This window comes from Synchytrium microbalum (assembly GCF_006535985.1).
Source record: "Synchytrium microbalum strain JEL517 chromosome Unknown SmJEL517_scf0015, whole genome shotgun sequence".
Classification (NCBI taxonomy): Eukaryota; Fungi; Chytridiomycota; class Chytridiomycetes; order Synchytriales; family Synchytriaceae; genus Synchytrium; species Synchytrium microbalum.
In genome coordinates this window covers 209,768-224,740 of record NW_022158364.1, presented here as the reverse complement: position 1 = coordinate 224,740, position 14,973 = coordinate 209,768, and the positions used below count along the sequence as shown (strand labels likewise).

Genomic DNA, 14,973 nt, shown 5'->3' with positions numbered 1-14,973 from the left:
TGCATTGCATTTGCATTGATCAAAATTTCCTCGCACTTTTTGAACTAGGTGTCGTTATTGTCAACATGGAAGGCATCCCAATTAGAACTACTCTGGATGCTGAAAAGACGGTTCAGCACGCTGCTCTTATAACTCAGTTGACTGCCAAAGCAAGAAGTGTTGTACGAGATTTAGATCCGCAGGTATGTAACGTGTATGAACGACCGAAGAAAGAGTATATTGCTTTGTGATGTGTATCGTTACCTCTTCAACCATTTACGGTTACTGCTATATTCATGGATCTTCCCTCGTCTCTTTATTAGAACGATCTCACGTTTTTGAGGATACGCTCGAAGAAACATGAGATTATGGTGGCACCAGGTATGCGAATGATTTGAATATCATGTAAAGTTTATATCTCGTTACTGATCTATATCATCTATTAGACAAGGAGTATATTCTCATCGTACTGCAAAATCCGCAAAACCAATGAGGATCACCGAGCTTGTTGTCGTACATAATCCCAAATGTAATATTTGCTTTTTGTACATATCGGGTTGAAAACAAAAATGTTGTGGGAAAGTTGCTAGTCCTTCCATTGTTATTGGTTTTCGTGGAGAGTGGAATGGTTTGCGATCTGGGCGTCGAAATTCGTGTCGTCCGGTATAGATTTGATGCGGCTATATTTAACGATATACATCGACGTCTAGCTTCCGCTCCATAGCTTCTGTATGCCCATAGATCAATGTCCGACATGTCATGTGTGCTGTATAATCGCTTACAACATCTTGCCTTTCAAGCAAAGGAACAGAGACAAGTTGCTTGCGAGGAGAGAAACGAGAGAGGAGGGTATCTATTAGTTGAAAGCGCAGTTGTAGTATTCAAAGTACGCCTAGTTCTATCTTCCTCTATCCATTTGACACTAATTGTCGACTTCAAAAACAAGGTTCTCGAAACCGCTGTGACGACCTTAGAGACTATACAACCTACTAATTGTGGGTCCTCGATTGATTTAGTAGGTTTGTATCAAGACATCATTCTTGCTAAATACTTAGTCGGCAACCAGCAAACGCTCCAAAGGACAGGACATTGAGAGGGCTGGAGGTGGTTGTTTCACAACACCAGTTAGACATTACAGTAACAAGCTGGATCTTCAAGTCATGCCAATGTCTGGAGGCTCATCGTCCGATTATGGAGTCATGCTACCTCCTCCCGATAGAAGACCGTCTTTAGCTCCTATACCGCTTCACAGCCCGTTCGATTTCTCAACGTTACTCGCTAGCAGGAGGAGAAGCTCATTTAGTTTAGGACTATGGGGCCTAGGATCATTAGACGAACCAATGATACAGACCACAACGTCGGCTCAATATGGAAACAATAATAATAGCAGCAGCTCATTATGGTCCTTTGACGGAGCCTCACAACCCACGAATGCTAGCAGCAGTACATATACTAGCAGTACATCAACAACACCAACTTCAGCCACTTCACCAATCGAACCATTCAAAACTGTAACATACCGACCGGGGACCAAGGCTTCATATAGTAGCTCAACTACCATGCCTCCAACTCCCGTTGAAACTCAATCATCGGGCCAAGATGAGCAGCAACCCGTAACATGCTGCAATACGACATTTGCAACTGTAGTAGAGTACTTCCAACACATCAACCAACAGCATCCACAATATCAAAACTCAACATCACAACATGTTGATACATTAGGAATTGATGGTGTAGATGACGACGAGAGTGATGGCCATGAAGTCAAATCTGAAAAGACGTGGAACCGATTATTAGTGAATATCATAAATGATGATGAAACGTCTCTTCCAGTAGTCAGGCCGCATGGAGAACCATCTTATATACGACGAATGTCTGCTCAATTCGAATCAATGAGACTAAACAGACCAGCACCAGCAACTACATCCGATAATAGTAATGCTAGGTCACCATTACAGGATCCACACCGTCGTGATCAATTCCTTGAACATGTATTTGACTCCGATGAGGACGATGATTCATCAAACATGTCACCACCTGTTACCATCAAACTCGAATCCAACAATGGTAGCAGTACTCGTGAAACATTGACCACCCCACCATCTAGCCCTTCTGACGATGACGATGAGGGATATACACCTCCTGTATCTAAACGACCAAGAGAAGCCTCCATAATCGTCCTCGAAAACAAGAGGCCAAAAGGAGAATGGCTACCTGGCACAATAACTAATGCTACAAACAATAATAGTAATAATAAATCGATGAGTCATACTAGTATGGGAGGTATGGTCGGATCTCGTGATGATATGGTTATGGATCGAGCTATGTTGATGCCTTCTGGTGTTCCAGAGGCCTACAATCCAGCTTCGTTTATACATCATCAACAGCAAATGGCCGCTGCACGGGCTAGAGCTGCTCAGTTGCTCATGTCTAGTGTAAGTTGAAGTGGTTTTGGGTTGTTGATTTGAAGATGGGTCTGAGAATCTTGCCTCTTTTTTAGCAATACGGAATGCAGCAAATACCGCCATCAACATCTGCACCACCTTCATCTTTATTATATGATTCTCAATCGGCTGCTACAACAATGTCACCATCAAATCTGCACACACCGCACTACCAATCCACCATGATGGCCCCATCAGCCTTATCAACAGTCCCATCTATATTATCACCCAATTTCAGCGACATGACAACCCCATCTCCACGCCACATGGATGATCCAGATGGTAGAGAAGACGATGCATTAGGTGAATTAGATGAAGACGAATGGACGAATCAACATGCTCCACCTGTACGAGCTGGCAGTGCGCCACCAGTATCATCATCCGCATCATCGAATAATAATGGTAATACCGGCACAAATAGTAGTAATGTCATTATGAGAGAAGAACGAGGACGAGCTGTGGAACGAGTCAAGAAGGGTACGCATGCGATGGGACGATCATTGTCGCCTGGAAGTGCCAGTGGTAGAATGGATTCTGAAGATAGGATGGCTGGTGGTTCTAGTAGCAGTCACAAAACAAGCTCTTCACCTAAACGATTATACAAGTGCCCAAAACCATTCTGCTCTAAAGTCTACAAGAACTCAAATGGTCTGAAATATCATTTGGAAAGAGGACAATGTGAAGCTGATAATTCGGATGTTGAGAGTGATTTGCCGGATGATGTGCGAGTTGCTGTTAGGCCGTACTATTGTAGAGCTGATGGATGTGGGAAACGGTGTGTATCGTTCTGGTTATTTGAACTGCTGGCTTTTTTTGGCCTTGACAAAACATCACTTCCTCATCAAACGTTTGTAACTTAGATACAAGAACTTGAACGGCCTGAAATACCACGCGAAGGTGGCGCATGCTGGTATGGACTTTAAGAGTAAGATTAAGGGCCATATCGCACCAGCAGGTTCGCCTAGTACTTGAACAAGCCCGAAGAGAGATTGCGAGGCCAGACAACCGAAAACTATATTTTCTTTAAAACAAGCAACTATAACAAAAACCACCCACTTGTAGTATTACATTTTGAAAGCCATCAATGAATGAAATATCAGTCTGAACTCTCTTCGAGCAAGTTCCGAAACGCGATTTCGGCTACGATCGATCGGTATCTACGTTGTATGCCTTTTGTTGGAAAAGTAAGTGGAAGACGCTGGAAAGTGCTTTGAACTTGCTCCTGGCTGCTAAGCGCGTCTGGATTTTGGATTCTCTGGTTTCTGGTTGTGTATTTTGCATATTGTACGTGTTTTGACGCGTTACTCCGTTACTGCATCCTCTGTATTGGTCTGGTATTTGCTGTGATGGGTCAAACCGCAAACAGTCTTGTTTTTGTTGAGCTCTGTCAACAAAGGCACTGTACCAGACGACGCGTCAAATAGTTTCGGTATCTCATTCCAGTCCTTCTCCACATGGAAGCTTCTCATAAGATGCATTTATGTCATTCGCCGTGTGAAAATGTGACGATCTGCAATTCCGAAGGCTGGCAACTTGAGCGATCTATAGCTGACACCAATGACTTGTATTTCTACTGCATTTTGAGCTGTACAGGATGTGGGAGGTAACCGACCGGTATAGTCGAAAGATGGTTGTGTGTGTGAAAATCGTGCAGTGTGTTGGAGCATAAGAAGAGATTTACAGGGAGCTGCATGGGGATCTGCGTATGTCAGTGGTCGTATATGCAATGAAAATCATCCTAATGACTCAGATCCCACAGACTGGATCTTCAACTTCGCATTTGACGGTCACACAGAAAGTGATCTGCAACGATGCCGGACGCCCACTTGCAGTGAAAGAGATCGAGGCTTCTGTACGTATGTCAGACGAGTTTTAAAGCTTGAATAAATATATATCAAGTTATTGGCGTCGTTTCTTCTACACCATTTAGATCTGTAGCGACGTTTTTCATACTCTACTCTTTTTCGCGAAAACCACTTTAACACCTCACACAGACACTTTATAAAATCAAGGACAAAGCAACCAAGTTTCAAAACACGTTGATCAACATTAAAAAGCTTGGATTATAAATCTAGCAAAGGATGTCGAGTAAGAGGTACGCTCATGATAAATATCACTTTTTCGACAAACTGCCTCCAACACGAAATTCGCATATTGCATCCCTAACGATTGAAGCTTTAATGCTGAAAACCATCAATGAATACATGTTTATAAGGCATTTAAGCCTTATTTATCATCATTCATCAGAGATCGATCATGGTCGTCGACATTTGTCGAATAGTTTGCATGGGAATCGCACATTCCGATTCACACCTTTTCATATTAGAATATAGCACAAAACCACTACCAAACCCAATATAAACAGATATTGTGCGTTATAATGTCTCAACAGGGTTATGATGTATCGCATCTGTTTGTCGGGTCTCTGCCAGAGCAACAACAACCACTATATGGAATACCAAATGTCGTGGCTGGGAACGGTACCACTGCATCCTCTGCATATAGGGAACCTGAACGTGACGATACTCCATCGCGGACACAAGCATCTTCGAAAGAAGACTCATGGTCTCCGGATCGTCAAGAAAACAGTTCCGACAATGGCTCGTCAGAAGATAATGGTGTCAATCCTGAAGATAGTAGCACGAGTCTAAGCAAATTAAAGACATCGTCTGGGTCTGGCACCGGCTCTGGCTCTGGATCTGGATCAGATGGTGACGGACCTAACAGTAACAGGTCGGGTTTTTCAAGTGGTGGATCTCTGAGGTCTGGAAGAGATTCGGGATATGGGTCTAATAATGGATCGTCAACTACAAAACTCTCGTCACGTATACACACCGGTAGTAGTACCATCCCTGTATCTGCTACCACAGTTACGATTCCATATACTCAACATCATCACGGTGGTTGTGACACGTCATCAACAACCGACTTGCCAAACTACTACCCAACACACCACATACATCAACAGCACCACCATATACACCCGCAGCAACAACAATACCATACAGCTATTAACAGTAGTAACATCCATACCCTCCAACAACAGCAACAACAACAGCCAATCCCACTACATCACTTTGAACCAGCCATCGTAAACCATCCAGACTCTATCCCGTATGGCGTCCCCTTCGCACACATCCCACATCGCAACCACCGATACTATGATGCGGAAGGATCACCGGGTCCACCATCACTCCCACTACCACCACATACATCACCATCATCAACAGCACCGAAACAATACCACCATCACAATAACGCAAGTAATAGCACATCACATCCTCATATGCATCCTCATATAGCACATCGAAATCACAGTACCAGACATGCACCATACTTTTCCAAACCGATGCCGACGATACCGCAAGTTAATTACGAAAATAGTAGTAGTAGTAGTAGTACCGGTAAAGAATTACAGCAGAATGGGTTCTTGAATGGAGAATCACCGAGACGGAAATATGGAGCATTTGATTTGGCTTCTCTGTTTCAGGATGCGGATGTTGAGGATGGGAGAATGGATTTACAGATGAGACAGAATCCGTTACGTGCTAGGATGATTGGGTTTGGTGAGAAGGATCGTAGGCCGATAGGTATGTGTTGTGTGTTGTCAGGCATAAAAATGACATTAGTCCTTCAGATACGTTTTTTTAACCGTCCGCATTTCTCTAACCTGATGTTTCCCCTCCACACTAGATCCACCACCAATAGTCGAAGTCCGTGTATACGACGGAAGTGGAACCGGCAGACTATCATATTCAGAAGCAGCAAACATGATTTGTCACGTCTCAATATGGTCTGCAGATGGTCGAGACTCTCGATCTGTAGTTGTCAACCCCTTCCACCCTTCCGCACCATCAGCCAAACAGCTCGGTGCTGGTGAAATACTACATACGGAAATCCCGGCTTCGGCTCTTGCACAGGTACTTGTCGGTAACTTGGTCTCGCCATGCTATATCCTGAACGATGTGTCTGGGGTACGAGGAATGTTTTTCGTGTTTCCCGATGTGAATGTGAGGATTAGTGGGACGTATCGGTTAAAGTTTAGTATATTTAATCTTAAATGGTAATTGCTTGGTAGACCTTTGTATTTTTTTGCTGACAAACTCTAATACTACCTTTGCAACATTTTAGGGATCGATCGAAAAGCTGTTCACCATGCCGAGGAACAATATTATCAGACCCTTTTACTGTATGGCATCCAAAAGAATTCCCGGGAATGGCTAAAGGTATTGAATGATTTTATGAAATCTTGGAAATGCGATAGGGACAAAGAAGCTAACATAAAAACAACTGCCGAATAGACTCAACAGAACTGTCTAAATGCTTTGCAAAACAAGGTCTCCGAATACACATAAGAGGGAACGAAACTGGTCGAGGTCGTGTGAAGCGGAATGAAGAAGACAATGACTGATTCGTGTCATGGCATGATACCCTTAAGTTATTCAAATTCGTCACTAATTTCAGCTTCACGAACGCCTCACGCACATTATGACATCCTCGCATCTTCAAAGTATATACCCTTGCAATTAATTGAAATTGTGTATATATCAACACTGTTTTAAGATTAAAACAAAAGATCAAAAAGTGGCGAATGTGGCTGTTTGTTGGGGAAATCGCGTAGTGTTGATTTCTGGAGTGACATGGTATCTTGTCTGAGAGCAGGATTAAAGACTTTGTGGACTAGCAGTAGTAAGATGTCTAAAGTTGAGACGTGAGAAGGGGTGTTGGCAGTGAGCGGGAACGTTCATCTTTGGAAATGTTTTTTTAGTCCTTGAATAGTTGAGATCTAGACAAGCGACTAAGCTAAAAATCGCTTATTCCTGTCATGCTATGCGTTCAAACACCATCAAATACAAGTCACCCTTGAAACCCCAATTCGCAGGATGTTCAGCAAAACACTAAAATTGTCGTTTCGAGCCATACAATCATTTGGACTTTGGGAAATCGAATGAGACGTGTGATCCACAAGACGTAAACGTGAGCATAAACGCACATAAGACTACCATTCAATTGCGATTTCTGACACAGTAATGCACGTACAACCCAAGCCGTCAAAATAGCAGCACTAAGTCCAATATCTCCAAAAACAGGCAAACCAATAGTCAACGAGAGTTTTCCGTTATCGTATTGTGACCATCTAGATGATGGGAGATTTGTTGCGTCGTTGTACGTGTGTGGAAGACATTGTCCGGAGTAACAGGAAATTGCACTAGCATTTGTTTTGTTCCATTCTTTGAGAGCTACGAGTTTAAGAAAACAAGAATCCTTGTCGGTGATACAGTATTGTGGGTGATGATCCCAAACGAAATTCGTGAGATGTTTGGTATTGAGACTATAGAGCGAAAAGAAATTGGAGGACGCCACGATAGCCCTCCAAGTTTCGTCAGCACTGATGTTTCATTTCGTTCAGCCACGTGTGGCAAACCTCCTGGCACCTCCCGCTACACTTGTGGATAATCTCGTGTAAAACACGGCCGCGAACATTAAAGAGTTTGGTAGTTCAACATTGTTTGAACGAGAAACCACAAAGAGAGTGTTCATTTATTGGAGTCTTGGTTTCTTGTCTGGTAGGACAATCAAGGCAGAGACCTTTTGGACGAGTAGCAGTAACATATCTGAGAAGAGAGGTGAGAAGGTGAAATCAGTAAAGGGTTGCTCATCAAACCATTGTACCGTGTCCTTTTGTTGTTTACCTTGAATGGTCGATATCTAAAAATGGACGTGACAAAAGAAAAAATTAAGTACATTTCCATATCCATACAATCATCAATCGCGAGATTCAACTCACCTCTGAATAGATAGTCCTCTTACGATTCGCAGGCTGTTCAAGCAAAGCACTGAAATTGTAGTTTCGTGCCATAATCATTTGTACTTCTAGGTTACGAATCAGACGTGCAATCTACAATACGACAATGTGACTTTGAGAAAAAAAGCAAAAAGAAGGATGTCCATTGTGATTGCTGATTCACAAAGTAATGCACATACACCCCACGCAGTCAAGATAGTAGCAGCAAGTCCAATGACTCCAATGACAGATGAGATGATAGCAACGAGTCGCTGTCCGTTATCGTATTGCGACCATATGTCGGATCTTGGTGTTGCTACGACGACAATCCAGCTAATAGAAACGAAAAAGCAGTAAGACAGGCACGGATCAGGTGGAATATAGCAGGCACTCACGCAAGGTTCGAACGAACGACCCATTTAGCATCAATCAACACGTTTCCGTAACTTCCGGATGATAACGCAGTTGATATGCCTGCTGTTGGGAGGTTTGATATGCCGTTGTATGTGTTTGAGATGAAGTTAGCAGTGTCCTATATGTTTGTTTGTTAATACGTTTCTATGTGTGTTTGATTTGGTACGAGCTTTACCGAAACAAGACTGTTTGGATTTGATACAGCCTTGTAATTGGTCAGTCCATAAGAAATTTGTGAAATGTTTGGGAGTGAGGCAGCGACTAAGCAAACAGGAACATGTCAGTTCACCTTGAACAGCAAAAAATCGAAACGGCTGTCCTGGGAGCATGGTACGAAGCAGAACACATACCCATATTACCAATGCCATCCATCACGTAAACAATCGAATTAGCAGTCGGAGCAGCAGTACTCAGCAACGCCTCCAAAGCAGTCGTCGACAATGCCGCAAATGGAATATGATTGACATGATGCGCATTATCAATCTGTCCATACGGTAAATTGTAGTACCCAATACGATAAAAGTAGGCTGCTTTTACGTATGAGTTTGAAGATGCAACGTATTGAGTAACTTGGAGATTGGAGCCCCAGAACCCGGACGCGGTGGATGCTGTGCCTCCTTGTTGGGAGATTGCGTTTGTGCCGTTGAAGGAGGAGACGTTGAAATTTTGGGAGAGTGTAGATGGAGTCTGTTTTGCGTTTTTGGAGACAACATAAGGAAAAAACAGACTGATGTAAGACCGTGTAAAAGATAGGTTTTGCTGGTTGACTTACGATGACGGCTGTATAAGTAGCGTCAATTTGTGGTGTGTATAGAGACGCGTTGTATTGGCCATAGTATGGTGATCCTCCAGCTCCATTGTACATAGTTTGGTCTTGGATGGTGACTAAAGGTTCGAAGGTTTAAACAAACATATACTCGGTATCGTCAAATGATAACTGTTCTCATTCCTTACAGTAAGTTGCCAAGTACGACAGGAAGCCATTGTCTATACAAACAGGTATGAGGATTTATTCAAGTACAGGCAGGAAGGGATTTTTGAAACCTAACACATTACCTCCAAAATAACACCCAATCCCCTGACACACAGATATCGAGTTACAAATCTTGTACATATGGGCCAATGCTTGAGTCGCAGGTGATGTGGTCAATACGAGCGCACTGTATCCAGTATTCTGAATTCCGGCATCCGAGTTTGCGAGATTGTTGAAGTACGTGTTGTCTGTCAATTCGTATAGGCCGTTCTCGATTGAGATTATGGAGTTTGTTACTACACGTGCAATTGAGGTGTGAGAGTTGAGGAAGCCAAAAACGTAGTCGCGGTAATGGAGTATCTTCTTCCAAGAGCACATTTTTCTCAGTACCATTCTCAATAGCTCCAGCTAAAGCATTTGATCTTAATTGTGTTGCGACCGTCCCGAGAGATGCACTAGTTCCGGCGTATGAAACAAGACCAATTGATAGTCCCAATAGAGTCACGACCAGCATCGTTTCAGCTATGCAGCAAAAAAGTCCATCAACAACGATTCTTATGAGTGTCACTAAACGTAGACATCATGCTTAATTACAAACTAATAGTCCCCATATTGGCAAGAAGAATTTCCTTTTGCCTTTCCTAGTATGATAAAACTGTGTCAATACTAGGTCTGCTGCTGAAAATGTGGTTGTCACGATCTAATGTTTTAATGCTTGATAACGACCCAATGCACACTGCATATAAATATTCCATACGCGGCTCAACATACGTGTCATTCAAAGCAGTTTCAGATGAGATGAGGTTGGCATTCGATGGTGTCGGTTGTATGGGATTTTTCTTCAGAGTGGTAAGCGGCCTCATATTCGTGTTCGTGCTTCTCTCTACAGCCTCCAAAAGGTATGAAACGGAGAATTGGAGATCTATCAACAATTATGTAAAAAGCTAGTATCGCTGTATGCTGTTTTGCCTTTAGAAGCTTGTGTTTTCTGCCAAGTGATGGTTGCTACGCTTTTGGAGAAAAGTTCCGCAAACAGAGTTCAACGAGAAAAACAACTATGTGGTGGGCTTAAAAACGCATTCAAACGTACTTTATGTATACAAGCCTATACTGATCTATCAATTAAAGTAAACCGTTCTTTGTGCTCGTCGTACCGACCAGTCGAAGTCTGCTCTTAGCCGAGACGCATAAGCACGCGTATTGTTGACGATCTAATGGTTTCAAGCGGATCCTTGTTAAAGATTATATTGTAATAATGTGATAACATGGCGTTATTACAGTGTTTCTAGATATGCAATAGATATGTATGGCAGATGGGATTACAGGTGCTATCCAGTGCCACATTGTCCTCATAGCAGTCCATGCAGTGATGGTGGTACACCAGGAGAGCCGTCTCATGGCTACTGTTCTCCTGCTGGCCATACCACTACTCGCAGGAAATGTTGCTCAGTTGCCAATCTAGTCAAGAGATTCTCTGTACGCCATAACTTGTCCAAAACGAGACTTCAGAGTTCGTATCTCTACACAAGAGAGCATTTCCTGCTCTTACGTTACATTGGGCTGTCCCGAAGGATGAAGGATGCTCAAGCAAGAACACGAGACCTCAAGGAAGAGTCCATGGCAACAAGGGGAATAGTAGTTGCTTCTCCACTTCCTGAATTCAAACGACAAACAAATGTTTGAGAGAATTGAGTCCTGTTTCTAGGGCATGCTTCGCCAAAACGAAAATTGAAAAAAGAAGTTCAAGTACCTTGTCTAGGAGGGGTACCCACAACTCTACACATGAATGTACCTCTGCTCTGGCGCTGGGTTGTCTCGAAGGATGCTCAAACAAGAGACTCGATACACGGCAGAGATACTATGCAGCAACAAGGAGAGTAGCAGACCTGCGGTCCAAGTCTTAGAGAGAATGGAAACAAGACGCTAGAAACCATTAAAGCTATTAGAATCTGTGCTACCAAAACTAGAAGAAGCGAGTACATTACCTTGGCCAAATCAATGACAAAACAGTTAGTCACTAAGGCCCTCTATCTCGGGGTAATTGCTTTCTCAATTGAGCTGTCTCGAAGGATGCTCAACAAATAGGCGACCACTCTTGAGATGAGTTCGAGGTGCTGTTGACCGCTCTTCCCTGAGAGCCCATCCACAGGCGAGGCACGTCTCCCTCAGTTCCACATGTTTTCCAGTCTCTGGGCCCGAGACCAACCCACATTGCTGTAGGACTATTACTTGAAAACAAAAGACGACAATCCGTGAAAAGGTCACAAGAAACAAACGTCAAAAACGATACACCCACCCCAACAATGAGAGAAGAGACGGGGCAGCAGTACCGTTATTACAGTGTACATATATGTGAGTGAGTATTTATCAGAGAAGAGATGTTCGGAAGCTGTACAATAGCAATTTGTGTACCTTTTCTGGTTGACGGCATGTCGTTGACGTTAATGTCGAGAGTAAACCAGCAATGTCGGCCACCTAGAGATAGAGAGGGAGCAATGTCAGCCCAGACTCAGCGTATAGGATTCAGATGACGTGCAGCGCCTGCAAGTCTTGTTGTTGATTCTTGTCTTCTACGTCTTTTCGCTCACTTGAAACAGGATTTCAACAATAATATCAAGAATGTTGTTGCAACTCACCAAAGGGCAGTGTACATTGCCATATGCCATGCCGCTGTATGTATTGCTTCTCGTCGCTCCTCTTTATACCTCTCTTCACCTCACTGTCAATCGCAACCGTTGCGCCTTCCTTTTGAACAAAACGACTGGCGAGAGACACGATACTGCTGATCTCAAGGCAGCGAGAGTAACGGCAACGGGACGAGTATCACATTCACTACATGTTGTTTTGCTACTTTTGGATTTTGAGCTGCGTATTGTGTGGACAGAACACGTTTATTGCTGTGAAGGAGGCTTTCGGAACAACCCAATCTCCCGTACGAAGTATGTATCTTAGACGAAGGAAGAAATTGTATCACCACTTATAAGCGTACTGCTTATGCGTCCAGGTATGTCCATCTTCCAGCTTCCGCACGCAAGCATGTTCGACAAGAGAAACATTCTGTTTTTTGTAAAAACATTCAAACATACTATTGATATATAGTCTATCTAGATCTATCAATTAAAGTAAGCTGGTAGGGTAGAGTCCAGCCGTTGCGTGCGAAAAACAAGTCTACGGGCGAAAGCTCTATGACTCCAGTCACAATTTGTTTGGCACCACCATCCACACTGCACTTGATTGTTTCCCACTTGCTATAATCCTTCCTTCAGCGTCCCAGAGATACATTTTACAGTCTTGTCGGCCGTCAGTAACAAAGTTATCGTCCTTGGCCTAACAAGATTGGTTAAACATACAGCCAAAACCTCAGCGTTTTTTTGCTTCAGACATACTTGAAACAGATGAGGATACTTGGAAGCACTGTTGATCAGATTATGGAAATGAACGGTCATGCTCATAGTACCACTGTACATCATGTTCCTGGCACCGAATTTTCGATTAGCGTGTAGCCATATTTCGGCATCATTGATCATATCTGTTTGTAGAGATGATTAGCGGTAAAGTTCAGCCTTTTTCTGTTCATACTGCCGGCTTTTTTTTTTGGCGACTCACCTATCGAATACATCACACTAACATAATCATGCGGCCTCCCATCCAGCGCACCAGACCACGACGCATGCTGTGATGGTGACTCCTTCCGTATCTTTTCAAAGTCGGGATATGCCGTCATCGTATCAATCCACGCTTGTATACCAGACCTCGTAAAGAGGAAGTGTCGCGACTTTTCAACCTGAGATGTAGCCCATATCGCCACTTGAGTTTTCTCAGAGAATTCCACGGCAATCGTATCTTTAATGTCGATGCATTCGTTGATCGGAGGAAGGTTTGGACATGGTGGGAGCGATGCGTCGAATGAAGCATTGTTTTGGGACATGTTGCCATGTGTTGTTTGGGATTGGCAGATAAGCTGGCCGGTTTTGGTGTTTTGCATGCGAGTGGAAACGTAGGCTGCGTCTAATATACGAGTAGAGCGTTCAAGGCAAAAAAAGAACAAACGTCATTAACAGAACATTCAACACTTGACCCACATTGTTGACTTACTTTTGCCTGTCTTTAATATTTCACACTTAATTGAGCATGCATCACCTCCTTTTGCGCCGTTAACAAAGATGATCTAGTTCAAAACATCACATTTAGATCCACGACATTTGATGATGGTCAACATAACACATACCTGAATTGACAATGGGTCTGGATAAAGATCTTGATTAAGAGCTAAGATTGAAGCTTTCAGCAATATTGAAGCCAAATATCCCCCATAAACACCTCCGCGCGTGTTTGTCTGCGAAATGTGCAGCTGTAGGGTAAAAGCTTTGACATTGGCGGTTGAACTTGACTCTTCCTCCAATTGTAGAGCTCTATCGAGTGCGTACGTTCGTGACATGGCTGTAAAGAACAAGTTCTTCGGTATGAATCTAGTGATCAGTCTATGGTGATGTGGAGCAAAAGCGAACATCTACGAGACCATGCATCTCACAACGTCACACTCCAAAGAAAACATGCTTGACTTCTCAATAGCGAGTTTTCATATATTTACTGGTTGAATGGAAATCCTGTACAAAAAAACAACCTAAAGTGCGTCGTCAACCTCTCGTCTCGAGCTACACGTCCATCTACTTCTTGGCAATAGAAGCAGCAGACACCTTTCTGATGCCTCGAAGCTTCTTCTTACTGAGATGCTTTATCTTGGAAGCTGATACTTGCACTAGTATCTCAGCCCTTCGATTGTTTTCCTGCAAAACCAGACAGTTAGGACTTTTCAAACCACTCAGGCCGGCATTCAGCACCAACTGCGACATTTCTCACCTCCTTTCGTTTGATATTAGCAGCTCTTTGAACCTTTAGAGCTTCCTTTTCTGCAGTTTTCCGAGCCTGATCCAAACATAGTCGATGTGAGCAAATTAGGTCAAGTTCGTTTGGGACTTCTCAATGCAAAGGACAGCTTGCTACTAGCAAGTACAGTTTGGTCAGCATACCTTTATTTCCGATTCCATAGTCTTGACGATCTGACGTTCTTTTCTGAGTTCCTGTTGCTTTGCCCAACCAGGCTTGAGCATCTTATTGTCAATCATTGACGATTTCCGCGAGGTCTCTACTTTCTTCCATGACCTTCCAGACACGGGTCTTCCTCGGACAGCTTCCTCCTTGGTCTTCATCTTGGTTATTTGCGATTATTGTTGATGCGAAGAAAAACTCAGCTCGAAGGGCACTTGATCACGAACTGACTTGAATGCCACGAACTGGCTTGAATGAATTGATAGATCTTGTGTGTATTGAATATGTAAGATTTCAGTATTTCAGGAACGCTTATAACCCTTAGATCA

At 43.2% G+C, this 14,973-nt stretch overlaps 3 protein-coding genes across 3 annotated transcripts; 2 read left to right on the top strand and 1 right to left on the bottom strand.

Moving 5' to 3' along the window:
- Positions 1–65: 65 nt before the first annotated feature.
- Positions 66–3,395, top strand: SmJEL517_g03100 (uncharacterized protein; the record flags this gene model as incomplete). Its single annotated transcript, XM_031169028.1, has 6 exons — positions 66–182; positions 303–360; positions 426–445; positions 1,035–2,414; positions 2,480–3,198; positions 3,284–3,395. The coding sequence occupies 6 exons, from the start codon at positions 66–68 to the stop codon at positions 3,393–3,395; spliced, it is 2,406 nt and encodes an 801-aa protein (XP_031025002.1).
- Positions 3,396–4,803: 1,408 nt separating this feature from the next.
- Positions 4,804–6,834, top strand: SmJEL517_g03099 (uncharacterized protein; the record flags this gene model as incomplete). Its single annotated transcript, XM_031169027.1, has 4 exons — positions 4,804–6,013; positions 6,117–6,486; positions 6,555–6,649; positions 6,725–6,834. The coding sequence occupies 4 exons, from the start codon at positions 4,804–4,806 to the stop codon at positions 6,832–6,834; spliced, it is 1,785 nt and encodes a 594-aa protein (XP_031024955.1).
- Positions 6,835–14,262: 7,428 nt separating this feature from the next.
- SmJEL517_g03098 (uncharacterized protein) lies at positions 14,263–14,805 on the bottom strand (the record flags this gene model as incomplete). Its single annotated transcript, XM_031169026.1, has 3 exons — positions 14,263–14,382; positions 14,456–14,521; positions 14,626–14,805. The coding sequence occupies 3 exons, from the start codon at positions 14,803–14,805 to the stop codon at positions 14,263–14,265; spliced, it is 366 nt and encodes a 121-aa protein (XP_031024956.1).
- Between the last annotated feature and the right edge of the window lie 168 nt (positions 14,806–14,973).